Here is a 24,181-nt window from a genome sequence, read left to right on the forward strand (position 1 = left end):
CTTCTTTCCTTCCTTCCTTCCTTCCTTTTTTCTTTTTCCTTTCTTTCACCTGTACTGAAGTATAATTTATATATAATAATATTCACTGAAGGGCAATTTGTTAAAATGAGTCTTAACAAGTATATTCTGTTGTGTGACCACAACCACACAACCACAACCAGGAAACGAAACATTTCCTGCACCTACCAGAAGTCATGTCATGACCATTTGCCATCATACCTTTCCCCACCCCTGATCCCAGACAACCACTGATCTGCTATATATTAGTATGTTTTTGTCTTTTCTAGAATTTCATGTTGGCAGAATTATGCAGAATGAAATCTTACCTGTCCGGCTTCGTTCAGTTGATATAATGCTCTTGAGATGCATCTATGTTGTTGCATATTAGTAGCTCATTCCCTTTTATTATTGACAAGTATTCCTTTGTATGGATAGATTACAATTTGTTTAGCCACTTAGTTGATAGATATTTTGGTTATTTCCAGTTTTTGGCTGTTGTGAATAAAGCTGCTTTGAACACACAAATACAAGTCTTAGCGTAAACATACACGTTTTCATTTCTCCTGTGTAAATGCCTAGGAGTGGGATTGCTTGCTCAGATGGTAAGTATATATTTATTTTTTTTAAGTAACTGCCAAACCATAGGAGCTGTACCATGTTGCATTTTTTACCAGCAACGTATGAGAGATCCAGTTGCTCTTGCCAACACATTTAATAGAGTCAGTTTAAAAAATTTTCTTAGCCTTCCTAGTGGGTGGGTAGTATTATCTCACTGTGGTTTTAATTGACATTTCCGTGATTACTAATGATGACTAATGATGTTGACCATCTTTCCCCATGCTTAGCTGTCATTTGTGTATCTTCTGTGATGACATGTCTATTCAAGTTTTTTTCCTGTTTTAAAGATTGAGCTCTAAGAGTTCTTTCTATATTCTGGAAATCAGATATGTTTTACAGATCTTTTCCTCCCAGTCTATGGCTTGGTAGTCCATTTCCTTTTCTTTTTTTTTTTAAGATTTTATTTTTAAGTAATCTCTACATCCAACATGGGGCTTGAACCCACAATCCCAAGAACAAGAGCTGCACGCTCTGAGTCAGCCAGGCACCCCAATTGGTGTTCTATTTCCTACCAGTGTCTTTTGAAGAGCAAAAGTTCTGTTTTGTTCAAGTTGAATTCATGAATATTTCTTTTTGTGGCACATGCTTTTTGTACCCCCTCTAAGAAATCTTTGCCTAATTAAAGAACACAAAGATTTTTCTCCTATGTTTTCTTCTAGAAGTTTTATCATTTTATGGTTTTTGTGTCTGTTATCTATTTTGAGTTAATTAAGGACAAAGGACATTTCCCCCTCACCTGTGTATTCAGTTATTCTAGCTCTGTTTGCTGAATTAAATTACCTTGGCACCTTTGTGAAAAATGCATTGGGCTTAGATTTGTGGATCTATTTAAAGATTTTATTTATTTATTTATTTGAAGCGGGGTGGTGGGGGAGGGGCAGAGGGGGAAGGAGAGAGAGGGGGAAAGAATCTCAAGCAGACTCCGTGTTGAGCGCAGAGCCTGGTTTGGGGCTTGATCTCACGACCCTGAGATCAAGAGTCAGATACTCAACTGACTCAGCCACCCAGGCACCCTAGTAGTCAGGCATTTTTAAAAGAGATTTTATAAAATGAGAAAAAAGTTGTTGTTTATACTGACCCACACATATACCATTCCTGAGCCTCTTCTTTTATTTGAGTAGCTTCAGATTTCCATCTGTTTCTCCTGTTTGAGGAACTTCCTTTCACATTTTTCATAGAACATGTGTGTTGGCAGTGAATTCTTTCCACTTTTGTTTGTTTGAAAAAGTCTGTATTTCCCCTTACAATTTGAGAAAGATTTCTTGAAGTAAAAAATTCTGATTAGTGTTTTTTCTTTCAGCACTCTGAAGATATCATCTTCTCCTTCCTTGATGATTTTTGACATGAAGTCTATTATTAATCTCTTTTTTTTTTTTTTTTAAAGATTTTATTTATTTATTTGACAGAGAGAGACACAGCGAGAGAGGGAACACAAGCAGGGGGAGTGGGAAAGAGAGAAGCAGGCTTCCCGCTGAGCAGGGAGCCCGATGCGGGGCTCGATCCCAGGACCCTGAGATCATGACCTGAGCTGAAGGCAGTCGCCCAACCAACTGAGCCACCCAGGCGCCCCTAATCTCTTTTTAAAATGTAATGTGTATTTTTTTCTGACTGCTTTTTAAGATTTTTTTTTCTTGATCACTGATTTTTAGCAATAGATTATGTTGTACCCCAATGTGATATTTCATTATGTATATTCTGCTTGGGGTTTGTTGAGTTTCTTGAATCTGTAGGCTTATAGTTTATGTCAAATTTAAAAATTTCAGCTATTCTTCTAAAATTTTTAATGTTTTCTCCATCTCTCTTTTTCTTCCCTCTTCTTTTCTTCTGGGATTCCAGTTCTATATATGTTATAGTGCTTGATAATGTCTCCAAATAACTGATGGTCTGTTCTGTTTTTTTTTTTTAATTTTATTTTTTTCTCTTTGTGCTTCATTTTGGATAGTTTCTGTTGCTGTACCTTCAAGTTCTCTGATTTTTTCCAGTTCTCAAATCTGTTCATTTCTTTTAGTTTATGTTTTGATTCAGTTATTGTGTTTTTCATCTCTTGAATTTACATTTGGGTCTCTTATATTTCCATTTCTCTCATCAACATCTGCATGTATATCTGGACTATATGGAGCATTTTTTTTAAAGATTTATTTATTTATTAGAGAGAGTGCACGCACATGTGTGTGTGTGCATGCTTGCACGAGTGTGGGTGGGGGGGGCAGAGGGAGAGGGAGAGAGAGAATCTCAAGCAGACTCCATTCTGAGCATAGAGCCCAGTGTGGGGCTCGATCTCACCACCCTGAGATCATGACCTGAGCCGAAACCAAGAGTCAGACGCTTAACCGACTGAGCCACCCAGGAGCCCCTTAATTGCTATTTAAAGATCATTTTCTGTTCTACCATCTCTGACATTTGGGGGACTTTCTCAGTTTATTCATTTTTCCTGATTATGGTCATATTGTTTGGCTTCTTTTCATGCATGGTAATATTTGATTGGATGCTGGACATTAAGAATTTGGGGGTGTTAGTTGTTAGATTTCACAGTCCAAATTGTATAAATCCGCTAGTGTTAGATTTTGTTATGGTATGTAGTTAACTTTTTTGGATTGGGCTGGATTCTGGTGAGGCTTGATGTAAGCTCCATCAGGCGGGTCTAGAGCAGGCTCTAGTCTAGATAATTTAGCCACTGCTACAGCCATGCCATGTGTCACAGGGTGGGAAGGGACGGCTGCTCCATGCACGTGAGTGCCGGGAAGGACCTGCCGGCTCCTCTCTTGTGGTTCCTCCCCAGTCCTGGTAGTATTCTCTCATGTGTGTGTGGATCAGTCCTCGGTGGAAGCTTCTGGGGGCCACTCTGCTGGCCTCTGCCACTCCCTCCTTTGCAAACTCCGACCTCTTTGGCCCCCTTACGCTTCCTTCTCTGGAACTCTGGAAGATCTCTGGGCAGTCAGAGGTGGCCGTCTCAGGGCTCCTTGTTTGTGTCCCTTCTCTGAGGGCCCTCGTCAGTGCTGCCTGTTGTCTAGTGCCTGAAAACTGTTGTTTCCTGGATGGTTTCCTGGTCTTCTAGACGTGTAAAATGTGAGAGTCTGTTACCGTCTCGGCTGGAAACAGAAGCCTTTCACCTTCCTTCAGTTGCCTCTGAGACCATAACCCTTCCCTTTGGCTTTGGTGTTCTTCGATTCCTTCAGCCTTCATCTTAGTAGACTTTTCTGCACATCTTGAAAGAATACTGGACTGGAATGCCGAGCATTTGGGTGCTAAGAATCCTGGTTCTGCTGCTGGCTTTGGGGGCGCATCTATTTAATGGTCCACAAAATGAGGGAATTTATCAAGGCATGTTCTAAGGTTCCTTCTTTATGATTCTGTGTCAGAGCAGTCATTTGCGTTGATATTTGTTTTCATTCAAGTTTCTTTTGGTAGTGTCATTCCTCATTTTGCTGCTTCTTATGGAGCACCTACTACTTGTCAGGTACTACACTGGGCCCTGGGGTTACAGCGCCTTCACGGAGCTCACAGAGCCACTGGGAGACAAGCATGAAACAGTCACAAAACCCGGTGCCACTGCTTTTGTGGGGAGTGTTAGGACAGAAGAGCCCTCAGCTCTGGGAGAGGCTGTAACCGGAGAGTGGCCTTCTCCTGTGGATTCGGGGAGGGGTACCTAAGCTGGGGTAGGGGTGGGGCGGGGGGAAAGACGTGAGAGTGTCCCAGACAGTGGGAAGGGCATGTAGAAAATCATCGAGATGAAGGATTTTGGTGCATTTGAAGAACTAAAGGAAGGTCACCATGCCTGAAGCTCAGATGGGGAGGTGGGAGGGATTTCTTTGAAAATTAAAAGGTAGGTTTCCTCTGGCCGTACAGCATAGTGCAATGTTTAGAGTCCAGCTGTGTGAGTTCAGATTCTGACCTGCTCCTCTCTAGCCATGTGGCTTTTGGCAGCTTTCTTGGCTTCTCTCAGCTTCAGCTTTCTTCCCAGAAACACAGGGATAATGTGGTTGTTGTCAGAATTTAATGAACCACTGCTATAAACAAAGCTTTGAGCACAGTTCCTGGGAGTAACCAATGAACATTAGTTATTATCCAGTATTATGTGGTTTATGGCTTTTATTTCCATGAATGTAGTTAGTATAATGTTATGTAGTTAGCATAGTAGAATCATTAATATTCTCTAATAACAGTTACTCTTTCGTGGAACTAATTGGAAAGTTCTTTAGTTCTCTGACAGGTTTTTTGAAGAGTGCCTGCGTATTTTTTGTTACTTCTAAACAGCAGTTCTTAACCCACGAAGTACACAGGTGGACCTCAGAGGATCTTTTGAAACCCCTGATTCTTTTTTCTTTTATTTTAAGAGGGGGTGGAGGGGCAGAGGGAAAGGGAGAGTCTTAGGCAGGCTCCACTCCCAGCACACAGCCCAACGCAGGGCTTGATCTCACCACCCTGAGATCATGACCTGAGCCAAAGTCAAGAATTGGATGCTTAACTGACTGAGCCACCCAGATGCCCTGAAACCCCAGATTTTTCATGACAAGTTTTGAGTATGCATATCCGTGGCCATCATCAGGTTCCAAAACTATCTGTGATCCCCAAAGTTTAGCAAACTCTGCTTTATTTTTTTTAAAGATTTTATTTATTTATTTGAGAGAGAGGAGAGACAGAGCAAGCATGAGTGGGGTGGAGGGGCAGAAGGAGAGGGAGAGGGACAAGCAGACTCCCTGCTGAGCGGGGAGCCCAGCGTGGGGCTCGATCCCAGGACACTGAGATCATGACCTGAACTGAAGGTAGATACTTACCCAACTTGAGCCACCCAGGCACCCTGCAAACTCTGCTTTAAACTTAATATTTTAAAGTCCACTGCAAGCTAGGGCCACACTGCTTTGTAAATATCTGTGGGATGGAGGCTGCGTGTTCCTCCTGGGTCCTGAAATGCACTGAAAATAGCTCATACAAAGTGATTGTGGTTGGTGGGACTTGGCTGTGACTCAGTGGGGACCCATTCCTCCCTGGCAAGGATCCTGCAAGAGATTATGTATTTGATTGCTCACACATATATTTTCTACAAATGTATACTTCTTTATTAAAATTCTCTGGGTAACTGTTATACAGTGTAAATTTTTAATAAGGTCTAATTACTAGCGTAGAAGAATTTGTGGAGAAAAAATATGGTTAGTGTTTCAAAGTAAATACCTAGGCACAAACGTGTCATTACTTATTTTCAACTCTTATCAGTTACTGCCTGAATTAACTGCTTTTTCTCTCTGCCAGGTAGGAATCCTCTGCTTTTTTGCATGAATAGTGTTTCTTGCCCAGTTATTTCAGTGCAAATGATAGTAGGGAAACATTTATGCCTCTGAAGCGTGGGTGGGTAAAGGGTGGTGGCCATGGTCAAGGTTGGCCAGATTATGAGGGGCTAGATCCTGCAGGTCTTGACATGCCCAGACTCCCTTGTTTCAACATCCTGATGGAGCATTTTTTATCATCCCTGATAAAAGAACATGGAAGTGTAGACAGGTTAAATCACTTACTGTGGTCACACAGCTAGTAAGTTGTGGTTGGGGGATTCATCTTATTCCAGGGATGTTTGGCTCCAGTGCCCAGGAGCTCAGCCACGCCACTCCACTACATTGGAGGGAAGGTCTGCCTGCCCTCAGTTGGGGGTGTGCGGAAGAGCAGGCTTCAGGGGGAAGAGTCAGTATGACCACAGGCTCATTTTTGGCCAGAATGAGGGGTTGGAGGAACCTGTTGGACATCCATGTTGGAGGAGTCTGGTTGGGTGTTGTCATATGGTTTGATGGGAATCAATATCACGTGGTGCATGAAGCTGTATGACAAGCATGTTTAGGACAAGACAAAATATGGGGCCGACTTTCTAGCATATTCTTGCTTATGAGATCTAACTCCTCTGTTTTTCTTTTGACCATTTTACACCTGCTTGCATAGCCCTCCATGGATGTTTCTCATAGGGGTCCGCTGGCCGCTTTGTTCACTTGCTTCTGACTTCCCCAGCAGAGGAGAGATTCCATCCATGTTGATTAGAGGTGACTCGCGTCAGATTGATGGCACTGACAGAAGGACACTTAGCTTTTCTTTATGATCTGGTCTTGTCACCCTTCTCTTGGATTCTAAATCTACCCACTTCATTTTAGATGAGTTGCCAAGTTTGGAGACCCAGAGGCTCCCACTGGAAAGGGCCATGAGGGTGGAAAAGTGTGCTGCAAGGGCACGCCTTTGCTCAAGTGTGACCTGATGGATGTGGTTTTGTCCCCTCTTCCCCTTCAGATGGATTTGAAGACTACGGCCCAGATCGTGACAGCATGAGGGTAACGGCCTTTCTGGACATCCCAGGCCAGGATAATCTGCCTCCCCTCGCTCGCCTGGAAAAGTATGCTTTCAGTGAGAACATCTTCAACCGGTGAGCTCCCCAGCCCTTCCCACGCTTACAGCCCTCCGCTGGGTCTGGTTTAAGCCCGACAGTGGTCACCACTTCTCTGTGACAGCTTTGAGGACTCTCATAGAGGAGGTGGAATGCAGGCTGTTCCAGGTGGCTGGGATTCTGTCTGAATGGCACCCTTGGATTAGGTTTTCCCATTACTCTTGTTACTGTTTTACTGATCACCTGGTGAGCCAGGAATAAAATGCTGATGAAAGTTAATGGGGTTTAAATAATTAGGATTGCTAACTAGGTTTCTTTCACACGTGCCGTCCTCAGAAAAGGAAAATGCATCGCATAATTGACAAGCCTCAGTTGGAGCACTGCTTGCTCGTTTTGTTTCTCGACTGCCCTGAGCTCCGGGGACTTCGGTGCACTTGTCCTGCTGTGTTGTGTTGTCACTCCTCATGGTGCTGGCAGGATTATACTCCAGCCTCAGACCGTGCCTCTTCAACGGATGACCTTGACCCTTACTGCATGAAGAAAGCAGAAACTCGGACATTTCTTTCCATTGACAGCCCGCCCCAACCTGAATCTGAGGGCATTCTTCCCTCCTGTCTCAGAGGGGAAGGTATCTCTCTTCTGGTCTCCCTTCCTCTATCAGATATGCCTTCTGTCTTCTGCTTCTTCCTTCTTGCCTGTGACACACTCCCTTTCCTTCCACGCACGAGCCCTGGCATGTTTCTTGTTCTGAGCAGTCCTCTGGGCTCCCCCACCTGCAGCCTTCCCTCGCATCTTTCCTTAAGTACACTGTTCTGTGAAGACTGGATGATACTCGCTGAGTCTCTATTAAATATCTATTTAATATCTATATCTATTAAATTGTAGAAGGCTCACAGCAATTGCTGCTGAGTGAGTTCAATTATTATCCCAATTTTACAGATAGGGAAATGATGATACTCTGAATGATGTCTTTTGATGAGCAGTTCTTAATTTAAATGTAGTTCACGGTTTCTCAACTTTTTCTTTTATGCTCAGTGCTTTCTTTTCATGTATAAGGAACGTTCTCTTCCCCTAAGGCCATGAAGATATTTTCCTTATGGCACCTGGGGGGCTAAGTTGGTCAAGTGTCTGACTCTTGATCTCAGCTCAGGTCTTGATCTCAGGGTCCTGAGTTCAAACCCCACATTGGGCTCCTTGCTGGGCATGGAGCCTACTTAAAAAAAAAGATATTTCCTTATATTGTCTTCTTGATGTTTTATTGTTTCACCTTTCCCATGTGGATCTACAGTCCACCTGGAATTACTTTCTTTGTGTATGATGTGGGGTAGGAGTCAAGTTTCATTTCTTTCCATGTGGTATGCACTTGACCTGGTGCCATTTATTGAAAATACTACCTTTTATCTATGCTCTGCTTTGCCACCTTTGTCTTAAATCAGGTGTGCATATCTGAACATCCTGGTCTGCTTTCTTGGTCTGTCATCTCTCGTTGTGCCCGGACCACTCTGTCTTCATTACTGCAATTTTATCATCAAAATCTTGGTATTGGGTAGAGTAAGTCCTCCCACTTTGTTCTTCTTCAAGATTGTCTTGGCTCTTCTTGACTCTGCATTTCCAAATGCATTTTAGCACCAGTTCATCAATTTCTAGAAAAAAAAAAGCCGCTGGGATTTTCATTGGAATTGCATTGCATCTGTAAATCAATTTGTAAAGTATTTGCACCTTTACAATATTTAGTTTTCTAGTCCTTCCATTTTTTTAAAGATTTTCTTCAATTGCTTTGTGTCTGTGTGTGTGTGTTTTATGTTGTAGAGATCTTCTGTACCTTTTTCGATTTCGCTCTAGGTATTTGATCTTCCACATGAATGTAAATGGTATCATTTCTTAAAATTTAAATTCTAATTGCTGCTGATAATATGAAAATGGAATTGATTTTCTTATTTTGATTTTGTCTCCATTGATTATGCCAAGTTCACTTATTAATTTTAATAACTTCCCCGGGGGTTCTTTGGGTTTTCTGCATACTGCATGATGTCGTGTGTGAAATTCGGTAGTTTGATTTTTTCTTTTCCTATCTTGTTTTATATTTTTAGTAGCTACATCTTATCAGCTTAGGATAATTTATATTTCTAATTTGTTAAGAGATTATTTTTATGCTTTTTTAATTAAAAAAGTTTTTAATTTTTAATTTTAATTTTTTATTTTTTTAAAGATTTTATTTATTTGACAGAGAGACACAGCAAGAGAGGGAACACAAGCAGGGGGAGTGGGAGAGGAAGAAGCAGGCTTCCCGTGGAGCAGGGAGCCTGATGCGGGGCTTGATCCCAGGACTCTGGGATCGTGACCTGAGCCAAAGGCAGATGCTTAACGACTGAGCCACCCAGGCGCCCCATAAAAAGTTTTTAATTTTTTAAAAGATTTCATTTATTCGTTTGAGAGAGAGAGAGAGAGTGCACAAGTAGGGGGAAGGGCAGAGGGACAAGCAGCCAGATGTGGCTCGATCCCAGGATCCTGAGATCATGACCTTAGCTGAAGTCAGATGCTTAACCAGCTGAGCCACCCAGGTGCCCCTTAATTTAAAAAAAGTAAAAAAAAATTTTTTAAGGAATCTCTATGCCCAATGTGGGGCCCAAACTCACAACCCCAAGATCCAAAGTCTCATGCTCTACCAACTGAGCCAGCCAGGGGCCCCTGTTTTTAAACTTTTAAAAATAACTTCGCACTTAAAGAAGTTTCAAGAATAGTAGAAAGAGGGGCACCTGGGTGGCTCAGTCGTTAAGCGTCTGCCTTCGGCTCAGGTCATAATCCCAGGGTCCTGGGATCGAGCCCAGGGATCGAGCCCCGCATCGGGCTCCCCGCTCCGCGGGAAGCCTGCTTCTCCCTCTCCCAGTCCCCCTGCTTGTGTTACCTCTCGCTGTGTCTCTCTCTGTCAAATAAATCAATAAAATCTTAAAAAAAAAAAAGAATAGTAGAAAGAATTCCTATTTTTTACTCAGATTCATCAAATTGTCAACAATTTGCAATGTTCGAGTTAACATTCTATTTCCGCATTTTTTTCTGAGCCACTTGAGAGTAAGTGTAGCCATCACGCTGCTTTCTCCATGCTGACTGCTGTGTGCATTTGTCTAACAAGGACATTTGCTGTTCACTTATAGAATCACAGTATAGTGATCAGAGTCAGGAAATTTAACTTTGATAGAATACTGTTATCTAATATCTAGATTTTTAAAAAAGATTGTATTTATTTATTCCATTTGAGAGAAAGAGCAAGAGAGCATGTGAGCAGGGGAAGGGGCAGAGGGAGAGGGAGAGAATCCCAAGTAGACCCTGCACTGAGCTTGGATACCGACGCAGGGCTCGATCCCAGGACCCTGAGATCATGACCTGAGCTGAAACCAAGAGTCAGACGCTTAACCAACTGAAACATCCAGGTACGCTCTAATATCTAGGTTTTAATCAAATTGTGCAGTGATCCTCAGAGAGTCCTTCGGGTTTTTATCTGTTTGGTTGGTTTTTAGGTCCAGAATCCAACCCAGCATCATGGACTGCATTTGATCGTCATGTTTCTTTAGGCTCATTTAATTTCTAAAGTTACTTAGCCTTTCTTTGCCTGTCATGATACTATTGACAGTTTTGAAGAGTTCAGGTGATTTATTATATAGAATAAACTCACTAAGAGTTTTTAAAATTCCTCAGTGAGGTCTGAATTTTATATAACGCTTCTTTTACATCTCTATATTAGATGCCTTTTCTCCTTTAATCTCTCTTTTTTTCAACTTTCTTTAAAACTTCTTTTATTGTAAAATATACCGCATACAGATAATTGGATGTAAAGCATAAGGAGTTCTTTTTAATTAATTAATTAATTAATTAATTAATTTTTTGCGTAAGGAGTTTTTATGAAGCACATGCCCACGTGGCCATTACTGAGGTCATCCTGGACGTGTGCCCTCCCCGCCCTCCTGACCACCACTCCCTCCCTGCCATGCGGTGACTGTCTTCGGATGGTTATGTTCATCACATCCTTAATCTTGTTTCTGGCCTTAGCACCTAAGTGTCTACTTCCAAAGAGAATAAGTTTGTTTTGTTGTTTCTGAACTTGAAATACAGGAAATCATATAGGATATGTTACTTTGTGGTTTTGCATGTAGTTTTGAGTTTGTTCATTTTGTAACAGTGTTCTGTTGTTTGAGTATACTGACATTTTTTTTTTTTTTTTAAGATATTATTTATTTATTTGAAGAGAGAGACACAGCGAGAGAGGGAACACAAGCAGGGGGAGTGGGAGAGGGAGAAGCAGGCTTCCCGCAGAGCAGGGAGCCCGATGCGGGGCTCGATCCCAGGACCCTGGGATCACGACCTGAGCCGAAGGCAGACGCTTAACGACTGAGCCACCCAGGTGCCCCTGAGTATCCTGACATTTTATCTGTTGTTGGAGTAGCTCAAGTTTTCTCAGTCTTATGAAAAATTTTGCTATGAACAATCTAGTATACGTATCTGGGTGCACATCAGTACACATCTCTGCAGGGCATATAACCAGGTGAGAGTTCCTGTGTGAAGATACACGCTTGTCTTCTACTTTAGGAGATAGTGCCAGTTTCCAAAGTGATTGCATCAGTGTGCACTCCCACCTTTGCCCTACATTTTATCTGACAATTGGTATTGTCAGATTTGAAGATACTAGCCAATCTGGTACTGTGCTAGTGTATATAACGGTATCGGTTTGTGGTTTTAATTTACATCTTACTTTATGAGTTTGAACACCTTCTCATATGTTTGTTGGGCATCTGTATTTCTTTTTTGTGAAGTGCCCACTTAAATTTTTCTTTGGTAGGTAGGAGGAAGATGGATTGTCTTTTTATTGTTGACTTGTGGGAACTCTTTGTATATTCTTGATTTCAAACCTTGGTCAATTCTTTATGGCAAACATCTTCCCTCATCCTGTGGCTTGTGTTTCAGCTCTCTTTATAGTGTTCTTTTGGTGACCAGAAGCTGTTCATTTTGGTGTAAATTTATCAACATTTTCCTTTATCCTTAGTGCATTTTGGAGCTTCTTTAAAATGTCTTCCTCTACCCCAAGATCATAAATATACTGTTTTATATGGCTTTAAAAGCTTTATCTTTTTTTCTTTCACATTTAGGTCTACAATCCATCTGAAAGTAATTTTTGTTCATTGTATGAAAGGGGTCCAGCTTCATTTTCTCAATTGTCACAATACCACTTATCAAAACTATGTCTTTTCCCCATTGCTCTAGGGTGCCACCTCTGTTCTAATCCAGCCTATAATAGTCTTTGTCTGGACTATCTCTTCTTCCAGTAGTCTGTCTCCCCCTCAGCCAAGACCACACTGTCTTGATTACTATAGATTTGTAGTAGTCTTGATACTTGAGTGAGCAAGATTTGCCCTTTGTTGTTCTTCTTTGACATGATTTATTATTCTTGGTCCTTTGCATTTTCATATAAATTTCAAAATCTGCTCATCAGATTCTAATAAAACAAGATAAAACACCTATTAGTATTTTTTAAAAGTCTTTTTTTTTTTTTAAAGGATTTTATTTATTTATTTGAGAGAGAGCACTAGAGAGAGAGAGCAAACAAGCAGGGGGAGCAGGAGAGAGAGAAGCAGGCTCCCTGCGAGCCTGATGCAGGGCTCCATCCCAGGACTTGGGATCATGACCTGAGCTGAAGGCAGATGCTTAACGAACTGAGCTACCCAGGCACCCCCACCTATTAGGATTTTGCTTGGGTTTGCATTGAATGAATAGGTTGTTTTAGAGAATATTGCCCTCTTTACAATATTTAGACTTCCAATCCATAAACATGGTATATCTCTCTAATTATGTAGGTTTTCTTTAATGTCTCAGTAAAATTTGGTCATTTTCTCTGTAGAAGTTTTGTGCCTTTTTGATGGTGTATTTGAAAGGAAATCCAAAACATCATATTTTATCTAGTTAAAGATTTAAATCTAACTGCAATATCATTATCACACTCAACCCAATTAATAATAATGCCTTCCAGTCTACCAGTCTATGTTAAATTTTCCCTGACTGTCTTAAAAATGCCTTTTTATGGTTGATTTGTTTGAATCATGATCCAAATAAGGTCCACACATTTCATAGGTAGATGTGTCTCTTAAGTCTTTTTTTGTTTATAGTTTTTTTCCTTTTGATCTTAAATCTCTTTTAATCTCTAATTGATTATCCCTCTCATCTTCTCTCTACATCATCTATCTGTTTGAAGGGGTCATTAGTCTTGTAGAATTTTCCACATTCTAGATTTGGTGGTCATTATTCTCATGGCGTAATTTAACATAATCCTTTGTTCTTTGTATTTTCTGTAAACCGAAAATTACACTTGGAGACTTGATTAGATTCTGCTTCAGTTTTTTTTTTTTTTAAACAATACTTCATGTGTTGTTTTGTATACTTCTCATTACAAAACATCAGGAAACAATGTCTGGGTGTCCCACTTTTGGAGATGTTCATATTGAGCAGTGGGCGCAGGTGTTGGATTCTTTCATTATAAAAGTCCCCACCAGCCTTTCTTCTCATGACTTTAGTGGTCACAAATCATCATTGCTTAGATCTGTTATCTCATTATGTGTTGGAAAATGGCAATTTTCTTTTTATTGTCTGTGAAATCTGTAGTATGGCCCCATTTTCCATTCTGTTATTGGTTATTGGTGCCTTTTCTTTTGTTTCCCCTTGGATAATTCTTACCAGAGGATTATCAAGTATATTAGTTCTGTTGAAGAATCAAGTTTTGGCTTTGATATTCTCTATTGTGTGTTTATTTTCTAGTTCAGTAATTTCTGCTCTTAATTTCTATTATTTTCTTTTTTGGGGGGAAATTAGTTGCTGTTCTTTTTCTTCTTGTGAGGTATGTTTAACTATTTTTTTGGCCTTTTTAAAATAACATCTGCATTTTAAATTGTAAGATTGCTGTTAAGTACTGGAAGTACCTCAGTGTTATATTAGGTGCATCCTCATGTTCTGGTATTAATATTTTTATTACCTTTCAGTGTAAAGTATTTTCAATGTCTGTAATGATTTCTCCTTTGATCAATGAGTTATTTAGAAGTATGTTGTTTAATTTCCAAATATTGGAGGGTTTTCCAGGTATCTTTCTGTTATTTTATTCTGAGTTTAAGTCTTCTGTGGTCAGAGAACATACTTTGTATTATTTCTCTTTTTAATTTTTTGGAATTGTTTTATGGTGGTGAATGTTCCAGGTACACTTGAAGGGAATGTGCATCCCAGTGTTTTTGGGTAGAGTATCTTATAAATGTCAGTTAGAACAAGTTGGCTGAGGATATTGTTCAGGTCTTCTGTTTTCTTACTTATTTTCTGTCTGCTTGCTCTGTCAGTTACTGAGAGAGGAATGTTAGAATCTGCAACTATAATTTTGGATTTTTCTGTTTTTCAATTCTAACAGTTTATTTTGTATATCTTGAAGCTCTGATCTTGGGTGCATACACGTTTAGTATTGTTCTGTTTTCTTGAATGAGTTGATCTGTCTGTCTCTGTATAGTGTCCCTCTTTGTCCCTAGTGCTGTCCCTTTCTCTGAAGCTTGCTGTCTGAATTTAATATATACACTCAGCTTTCTTTTCTTTTCTTTTTTTTTTAAAGATTTTTATTTATTTATTTGACAGAGAGACAGCTAGAGAGGGAACACAAGCAGGGGGAGTGGCAGAGGGAGAAGCAGGCTCCCGGCTGAGCAGGGAGCCCGATGTGGGGCTCGATCCCAGGACCCTGGGATCATGACCTGAGCCGAAGGCAGGCACTTAACGACTGAGCCACCCAGGTGCCCCTACACTCAGCTTTCTTTTGATTACTGACTGTATGATATATTTCTGTGTATACTTTTATTTTTAACCTGCCCATGTCTTATATTTAAAGTGTGGTTATTATAGAAGGCATGTAGTTGGGTCTTGCTTTTTTACCCAGTTGCACAATCTCTGCCTTTTCATTTTAATGTTTACATCATGTACGTTTGAAGTGACTGTTGATATGGTTCGGTTTACATCTACCATCTTGCTATTTGTTTTCTATTGACTCAACTCTTGCTATTTTTATTTCATTGTTATTCATATTATTCATTATTTCATTATTTGAAATAAAAGAATCACTTTTTTTGTCCTATGGACTTTGTTTTTCTTTTTTAGGATTCCCGGGTATCTTCACTATGGCTTATTAGTTATGTCCCCTTTAAAAAATTGTTATTGTGTTGTTCTAGGGATTGTAATATACTTCTCTAACTCATTACAACATATAGTCAGATGAGGTGAACGATGCCGCTGTTCATACAGTACAAGGTACAGTGTGAGAACGTGCCCCGTGGGCTGCTGTGGCCTCTTCCCCATCCTCTGTTCTGTTGTTTTTCTGCATTTTACTTCCACACACCGTTATACATCCCATGATACCTTGCTACTTTATTTCCTGAAGATATGCAACTATCTTTTAAAACGATTAAAATGACAAAAATATTTTTTATATTTACCATGATTTATACCATTTTCATGCTTTTTATTTCTTTTTGTAAAATGCTCATTTTCATCTGGCATCCTTTTGCTGCAAGGACTTCCTTTAACAATTCTTGATAGCACAAGACTGCTATCAGTGAATTTTCATAGCTTTTGTCTGAAACGGTCTTTATTTCACTTTCTTTTTTTTAATTTAATTAATAAACTTTAATTTTGAGAGCGATTTTGGATTTCAAGAAAAACTGAGCAGAGAGTACAGAGCGTTCCTGTGTTCCTTAACTGCCCAAGCATGCCCGACTCTTCCAAGAGACCTTCAGCATATTAATCACACTTACTTTAAAACCCTTGTCTGATCGTTCCCGCATCTGGGTCTGATGTCCTCCCCCTCCTTGTCCCTCTGCCTGCCTCCTGCTCATCCTCACCCTCCGCTCCCCCACGTTCTTCTCTTTCTTAAGGCTCTTGTCACTGTTCATCATCTTCAATTTTCTTGCCTACATTTGGGTCTAAACTGTGCCCTTCAGGGCAGGCTCTGGAACTTGCTCATCTCTTGCCCTGAGTCTGGGGCTACTTAATTGGGCTAAACTCATGATAATGACTGCACGAGTGGGTGAGGGAGAGAAGGGACAAAGACACAAGGGGTAGCTTCCATGGTAAGATTTCCAGGAGACATTGCCATGTAAAATTGAGCCATCCTCTTTATACTTTAAAAAATTCACAAAAATAACACATACTTGAAACATTTAGCAATTTCAGAAGTTAAAGTAGTGAGAATTTCCCTTCTTCCCCCACTACAGCCTAGGGTAATATGTGGTTCCAGACTTTCCCTGAATGAGTGTATGTATATATGAGTACATGTATTGCACACACATACATAAATATAATTTGTGTTAAGAAATAGGTTCATACTGCATATAAAATTCTTCAACATGTTTTTTCATTTACATGAATTTTCAGGAGCATCTTTCTAAGTCAGTGCATACCTAGAGGTACCTTTAAAAGTGCTTCCGGGGGCGCCTGGGGGGCTCGGTCGTTAAGCGGCTGCCTTCGGCTCAGGTCATGATCCCAGGGTGCTGGGATCGAGCCCCGCATCAGGCTCCCTGCTCGGCGGAGAGCCTGCTTCTCCCTCTCCCCCTCCCCCCTGCTTGTGTTCCCTCTCTCGCTGTCTCTCTCTCTCTGTGTCAAATAATAAAATAAATAAAAATCTTTAAAAAAAAAGTAAAAGTGCTTCTGTACAGAGTGCTGTTATGCAGATGTCATGTACTTAGGTCCCCCCTTGGGTAGACGTTCTGACTGCAGTCTTTGCTCACATTGCACCGCTGATGGCTGACACACCGTGGGCCAGGGACCACGCTCTGAGCTTCCCGTGCATGATCTCATTTAACCTTTCTTTTTTTTTTTTTTTTTTAAAGATTTTATTTATTTATTTGACAGAGAGAAACACAGCGAGAGCAGGAACACAAGCAGGGGGAGTGGGAGAGGGAGAAGCAGGCTTCCCGCTGAGCAGGGAGCCCGATGCGGGACTCGATCCCAGGACCCTGGGATCATGACCTGAGCCGAAGGCGGACGCTTAACGACTGAGCCACCCAAGCGCCCTCATTTAACCTTTCTAACGCTTCTCCCAATCATGCACAGTCGTTCTCTCTTCTTTCTTCTCATTAGCATAGCTGACACTGAGAAGTATTGAGGCTGATACTTCTGGACTCTGCTTATCCACTATGACCTCTCCAGGTCATTCCATAAAGCAGCCAGGTTTTCCAGAGTGTTGGTGCCAAAGCACCAATTTGTTTGAGTCTTTAGCTCTTTCCCATTCTGTGTTCACTGCGGTGGATTTGTCCCTCCCTGTTTCAGGGGCCCTCTCTTACCACTCTCCTCACTTTCCTTAAGAGGGCAGGTCCCTTGTGACCACTTGAGGCTGGATGCAGATCTCTCTATCCATTCTATGGCCCTAGAAGCAGATTGGGGATCTTAGTTGCTTGATTTCCCAGGGGAGGCCGACCTGAATGTGGTCCAGTGAAATGTAATCAGGGACTTTATAGTGTCTGTTTTCGTCTTTCCTAAACCTCCTGGCTGCCACATCTCGACCTTTCATCCCAGGAGTGGTATAAGTCTCTCCGTGGACAGGCTTGAGTTGATGGATTTCTTCCTGTAGTGTGCTGGGCCAAAAGACTACCTCTTTGAATTCTACATTTCTAGTCTTTTCCTGCAAATCAAGGTGGGTTTTCGACTTCAGCTAATTCTGATGCATGGCCAGAAATGATGCGTCTTGTGTCTGGGTTGTCGGGCTCACAGGGGCAGGCAGAGGCAGTCAGGGGCTCCTTTCCATTCGTTCCAAGAAGCCTTTCAGGAGTGCCTGTCCCCCCTTGTGCCCCGAGGCCTCCAGGCCACCACTGTAAGCCACTGCTGATCCGCACTGATATTTCCCCTCATTAATGTCTGTTTAAAACAGCTTTACTGAGGTATATTTTTCATACAGTAAAATCCACCCATCTAAAGCATCCGGTGAGATGAGTTTGGATAAATGTAAACAGTCATGCGACCCTCAGCCACAGTCACATTTGAGCATTACTGCCTTTCCCTTGTTTCCTTGTTCATCCCTTTACCAGCAGTCCCTCGATCCCTCCTCACTGCAGACCAGGCAACCATCGATTTGTTTCTGGAGGCTAAGGTTTTGCCTTTTCTAGAACTTCATATAAATGGAATCATGTGGTATGTTGTCTTTTCTCTCTGGCTGCTTTTTCTTAGTAAAATACGTTTGAAATTCATCCCTGTTGTTACCCCTAAGGTTCCTCTTTAGTGCTGAGTCATATTCCATTGTATGGATAGTTGGTGTCTTGTGTCTATGTTCCCCAGTTGAGGAACGTTGAGCTGAAGGCAGACCCTTAACCAACTGAGATGTTGAGATGTTTTCCATTTCGTGGCTATTGTGAATCATGCTAATGTGAACATTTGGGTACACGTCTTTGTGTGGACATAAGTTTTCATTTCACTTGGGTAGATACCTAAGAGGGAATTACTGGGTTGAATGATAAATATATATTTAGCTTCCTGAGAAACTGCCAATTGTTTTCTAAATTACAGTGCTATTTTGCATTCCTACCAACAATGTCTGTGGGTTCCTGTTGTCCCATATCTTTGCCAGCATAGGTATTATTATTATTTTAGTAATTTTTTTCTTTTTTAAAATTTTATTTTAATTAGGCTCTATGCCCAAAGTGGGGCTCGAACTCATGACCCCGAGATCGAGAGTCGGATGCGCTACCTACTGAGCCTGCCAGGCGCCCCATAATTTTAGTTCTTCTAGTGGGTGTAGTAGTACCTCTTCCTGACTTTTTATTTATTTTTTTGGCTTTTGGTTTTGTTTTGTCTTTAAACTTTATTTTGAAATAGTTTTAGATTTATAGAAAAGTTGCAAAGCTAGTACAGAGCGTTCCCTTTGTACCTTTAATCTTCTAATGAGATGGTTCCCAACCAGGGCTGATTTTGCTCCCAGTGGACCTGTGGCAATGTCTAGAGACATTTTTAGTTGTCCCATCATGGGGTGGGGGGGCATCCAGGGGGATTCTACTGACACCTAGTGGGTAGAGGCCATTCGAGATTGAGGTGGACATCAGGATGCCTCTTTTTTTTTTTTTTTAAAGATTTTATTTATTTATTTGAGAGAGAGACAGAGATAGTGAGAGAGAGCAGGAGTTGTGAGGAGAGGGAGAGGTAGAAGCAGGCTCCCTGCCGAGCAGGGAGCCCGATGCGGGACTTGATCCCAGAACCCCGGGATCATGACCCGAGCTGAAGGCAGACCCTTAACCAACTGAGCCACCCAGGCGCCCCCAGGATGCCTCTTTTTACCTTTTCCTTCTGCATTTTTTGGTCACTTAATTCCCTCCCACTATCATGGAGCCTCTGTTCCGAGTTTATCTAGGCCTGAAGAATCAATCAGAAATGGAGAAAAAGGGTTTTCTCTAGTCCCAAGTGAACAGTTTCAACCTCCAGTGACCACCAGGCTGGAGGATACAGGTCTGGTTCCTATAGGATGGGGACCAACATTGTACGGACCATCTCTGGATGTTCCTCGATGGCCTCTCCTCCCTCTGGACAGAGGTCGCTGACTTTTCTTTGTTCCCTGGTTTTATTACCTGCTCTTAACACGATGCTCGTAATTAGCACAGCGGCCATCCGTGTTGCCCATGTAACTGTATGGATCATTTCTTGTCTCCACAGTCAGATTATTGCCAGAGGGCTGCTCGATGTCCTCCGGGACTTCAGTAACAATGAGGAGGACTTCTTAACGGTAATGGAAATCGTGGTCAGATTGGCAGAAGACGCAGGTTTGTACAAGGATTGTATACTTTTATTTTTTACTTGTGTATTTCCAAGAAATTGTGTATAGCCAATGATAGTGGATTAAAAAGAAAACCTGAGTGCTAATCAATACATTTTAAGCAGTGTCTAAGCATGAATGGGTTTTGTCATGAAGAATGGATGTCTTATTTGGCATCAAATTATCCTTAGTTTTAGAAAATTAGAATGACTACTGGCCATGAATGCTATCTGCCGTGGCAGTTAAGGCCTTTGTAGTTCGTGAGTTTTGCCAGCCTGTTGGTTGCTAAGAAATACCAAATCAAAAGAAGCCTTTTGGATTAGAACAAGCCCAGTCATTAGTTTCCCTCACCTATGATCTTTGTAGGCTACTCTTGATTTTTCTTTCTCTTTCTACCTCTCCATGATTGCTGTCCTGGGAGGGAAGCACACTGCTGTGCGGGAGACAGGAAGAGGTCCCTCGCATGCTCCCCTCCCCCATACACGCAGGAGAGAGGAGTGAGAGGAGCAGGTGCTGGGGCTGCCGGTACTGATGGCCGTCCTGCAGCCCCCCCCCTCACCCCCCATTTGTAATGATTGGTGAACAGCTTCAGAAAGTTTCGGGAATCTTACACTTGCTTTAGATTTTGATCATTTTAACTGAAAATAGAAAAATAAGCCTTCCACATAGCTCCCGTATTCATTTAAAATATTCATATGAATATGACACAATGCTTTTAGAAGGCCCAAGTGGATGTTTTGAGTCCTTAAATGGATTTCCTTTGTAAATGAGTCACCATTTACAGTGCTGAAGCAATTATATATTTGTGTTAAATTTAATGTGGTATATTGGAGCTAGAGCCTCTCTTTTGTTTAATGCTTTGCCTTAGAAATAATTGGGATGCGTGGATTGTGGGGGAGTGCATTTATGAAAGAATTATTTATAATGTATACATTCTGGCTGGAATTTAAATAAGCACAACCCATAGGTCTGGCATATATGCCATTAGTTGTAATGGCTTTTGGACGCTGGCCCAGCATGCAGACTTCTTGCTCCCTCCTCGATTTATATATGGCTTGTTATAATAGAGTTGTCATTCTCTCTTCCTTTTATGTTTTTATATTGCCACATAGCTTATTAGCTTTTTAAGCCTGTCTGTAGCATAAATAGTCTAAATGGGAAATGATTTTTAAACTGCATTTGTCTAATTTCCTTGATGAAGTATTTTAGTAAGAAAAGCTAGAAACTATCACTATATACTCTATAAGCTGCTTGGCTTATTCTTATATAATTCTTTTCTGATTTTTTATTGCTGCAGAGCCCACAGTGCGGACTGAGCTGATGGAACAGATTCCTCCTATTGCTGTTTTTTTACAAGAAAACAGATCAAATTTTCCAGTGGTGCTCTCTGAATATCTCACACCGATTGTAGTGCGGCACCTCACGGATCCAAACAACCAGGTGTGAAAAACTGTGACCTGAAGATCTGTGCAGCACATTCCCCTTAGTCTTATTTTAGCTGATATTCATAATTCCGAGAACAGCTTCTCAGAGTTAAGCAATTCAAGAACAAAAGACCTGTTTGTGCCTGGTTCCTCAAGTCACGCAGGCAGATAGACAGCACTCACTCTTATTATCATGAGATATTTCTTTTCTTTTTTTTTTTTTTTTTTAACTTTTTCTTATGGAAAATTTCAAACACGCAGCATCAGAGAGAATCTTAAAATGAATGTCCATGTCCAAATGAATGCACCCAGCTTCGACCGTCATTAACATTTGACCAGTCTGTTTTCATTTATCTTGAGATAATCCAACCCAGATAAAAGCATTTCCCAGATACCATGTCATTTTAACCATAAATGCTTTAGTATTACTCTCTGAGAAATATAGACACTTTTAAAAAAACATAATAGCAATTCCATTATCACATGGATAAAAATTATCAATAGATCCTTAATATCACATAATCTCAAGTCATTGTTGAAACTTTTCCAGTTTTCTCAGAAATCTGGTTTTTTTTGGGCAGTCTCTTTAAATCAGAATCCATATGAGGTCCACACATGGCATTTGGTGGATGTGCCTTTTAAATCTCTCTTAATTTATAATCATTCATCCTCCCATTTACTCCCCTGCTCTGGGAAACTAGGTCATTAACCTGTAGGAGTCCCTGCATTTGGGATCTGGCTGATCACATCCCCATAGTGTGGTTTGAAATGTTCCTCTGTTCCCAGTACTTCCTCTGAACTGCTAGTTAAGTCTAGAGGCCTGGTCAGATTCAGAGTTTTATGCAGTATAGTGAGAATCCTTTTTAGCCGCCACTGTGTTTTCCTGCTGCATCAGATCAGGAAACACTCAGGAAGCACATCAGATCAGGAAGCACTCAGGAAGTGTGAGCATTGGATTGTGTTTGGGTTGTGTCAGCCTTCTCTGTTCATTACAGAATTCTTTGCCAAGAGTATGTATTGATATTTCCAACATCACATTTAGGATTATAGGGCTTTTACTTATTTGATTTTATATTCATGACTTTTTTTTTCCACAGTATAAATCTTGCTTCTTAATGGCATTAATGTGTCTGTGTGTGTGTGTGTGTGTCCAAAATAAAAATACCAGTATGATTGCTAACAGTATGATTTATTACTAACAGTATGGTAGGATAGCTGAATATAGTTTGAGATTTCTTTGCTGTTCTTTTTGTGTTGGGGCTGTCTCCCACTAGAGATGTACAGTCATATTAACATTAATATTAATGAGACTGTGTTTCAAAGTCACTTGTATGAACCCTTCTCTTTGTGCCTAAGCTGCCAACTTGATCCACACTTACGCTCATTTATTTTTTATTTTTAGGAATTGCTTTAGCTTTTACATTTTGATTTAATTTAGACTTATAATTATTTAAAATGTTTTTACATAATTCCAAGTCAAACTGTAAAACAAAGTACATTCGGAAAAATCTGACTTCTGGGGCACCCGGGTGGCTCAGTTGGTTAAGGGTCCGACTCTTGGTTTCAGCTCAGGTCATGATCTCAGGATCGTGAGATTGAGCCCCGTGTCGGGCTCCATGCTCAGTGCAGAGTCTGCTCGAGGTTCTCTCTCGCTCCCTCTCCCTCCCCTTTTGCCCCTCCTCCTCTCTAAAATAAATAAATACAATCTTTAAAAAAAAAAAGAAAAGAAAAATCTGACTTCCATCCCTATCTCGCCCATCTGTTCCCTCCCTCCCCTGTAGATAGCCATTTTTTCCAGGTTTTGGTTTATTCTTACCTTTAAAAAATACACACAGATAACTCGAAGCACATATGCACGTGTCCTTTTGCTCTGCACCCCCGTGTTACTTTCTCAGATGCAAGTGGCATACTGTGCATGGTGCTCTGTCCCTTGCTTTCCCCGCTGTCCAGGGTATTCTGCAGATCAATCCGTAGCAGGTGGGGCAAAGCTTCCTCATCCCTTTTTCCAGCAGCATGTACTCCGCTGGGGAGATGTGGCATGGTTTATTGATAGACATTTGGGTTATTTCTACTGTTTTGTCACTTCAAAATTGTTGCAACAAGTAGCCTTGCAGCCTTTCTATTTCTGAGTTATTGTGGGAATGGATTTGCACAAAGGCTAAAGGTATTTATAATTTTTTTTTTTTTTAGAGAGAGAGCGAGCGGGAGAGCACAAGGCAGGGGGAGGGGCAGAGGGAGAGAGAGAGAGAGAATCCCAGGCAGCTCCATGCCCAGCACAGAGTGGGACGCGGGGCTCGATTTCACGACCCTGAGATCATGACCTGAGCTGAAATCAAGAGTTGGATGTTTAACTGAGCCACCCAGGTGCCCCCATATTTATAATTTTTAATGATATGCCAAGTTTTCATTATTGTTGTTTTCAAGAAGTTCTGCAGTTTTGGCTTGTATTTCTCCCTTAATCTAAGCATTTTTAAAGAGCAAATACTTTAACTGTTACACTGTGACACGATTAAATGTAGTATTCGAATAAGGAAGAAAGTCCTCCTTTTTCCACTCTCCAAATGGCAGTATTTTGATTATTTTTGCATTTTCTTCTTCAGGTGCTTCCATTTTTTCCCACATGGGTCTAATCATAATGTGATGCAGTTTCTCCCATTCATTCATTTATTCCGACGGCTTCTGAATGCCCGTTATGAGCCGAGCGTGGTGCTTTGTGCTGGGGATAAAGACATGAGTAGGACAGATTTCCTGCCCCAGAAAGCTCACTGGCGTGTAGTAGACATTGTACATCTTCATAATCTTTGTTTTTACTTTTGTTGAGTGCTTAGCTTTCTTTCAGCCTTTTTGTGCAGTGGATGCAGTGAGCATTATAAAGGATGCAGTTATATTCTTCCATTGGCTGTTCTTTTTTCCTTTGGATATATTCTTGAAGATGCGATTGTACTGGGTCAAAGAACTTGACATGTCCTTGACCTTTGTCATATATCA

The 24,181-nt window shown here is 41.0% G+C and overlaps 1 protein-coding gene across 2 annotated transcripts in view; it reads left to right on the forward strand.

Annotated features, from left to right (window-relative positions):
• LOC116621721 (serine/threonine-protein phosphatase 4 regulatory subunit 1-like) overlaps nucleotides 1–24,181 on the forward strand; it is an 81,701-nt gene that overhangs the window by 20,478 nt on the left and 37,042 nt on the right. For both annotated transcript variants that reach the window (XM_032387676.1, XM_032387677.1), the window contains exons 3-5: nucleotides 6,880–7,012; nucleotides 19,670–19,776; nucleotides 21,067–21,209. In XM_032387676.1, coding sequence (XP_032243567.1) covers nucleotides 6,880–7,012; nucleotides 19,670–19,776; nucleotides 21,067–21,209 — 383 coding nt within the window. The remainder of the gene's footprint in view (nucleotides 1–6,879; nucleotides 7,013–19,669; nucleotides 19,777–21,066; nucleotides 21,210–24,181) is intronic.

This window comes from Phoca vitulina, unplaced genomic scaffold, assembly GCF_004348235.1.
Source record: "Phoca vitulina isolate PV1807 unplaced genomic scaffold, GSC_HSeal_1.0 scaffold50, whole genome shotgun sequence".
Taxonomy (NCBI): Eukaryota; Metazoa; Chordata; class Mammalia; order Carnivora; family Phocidae; genus Phoca; species Phoca vitulina.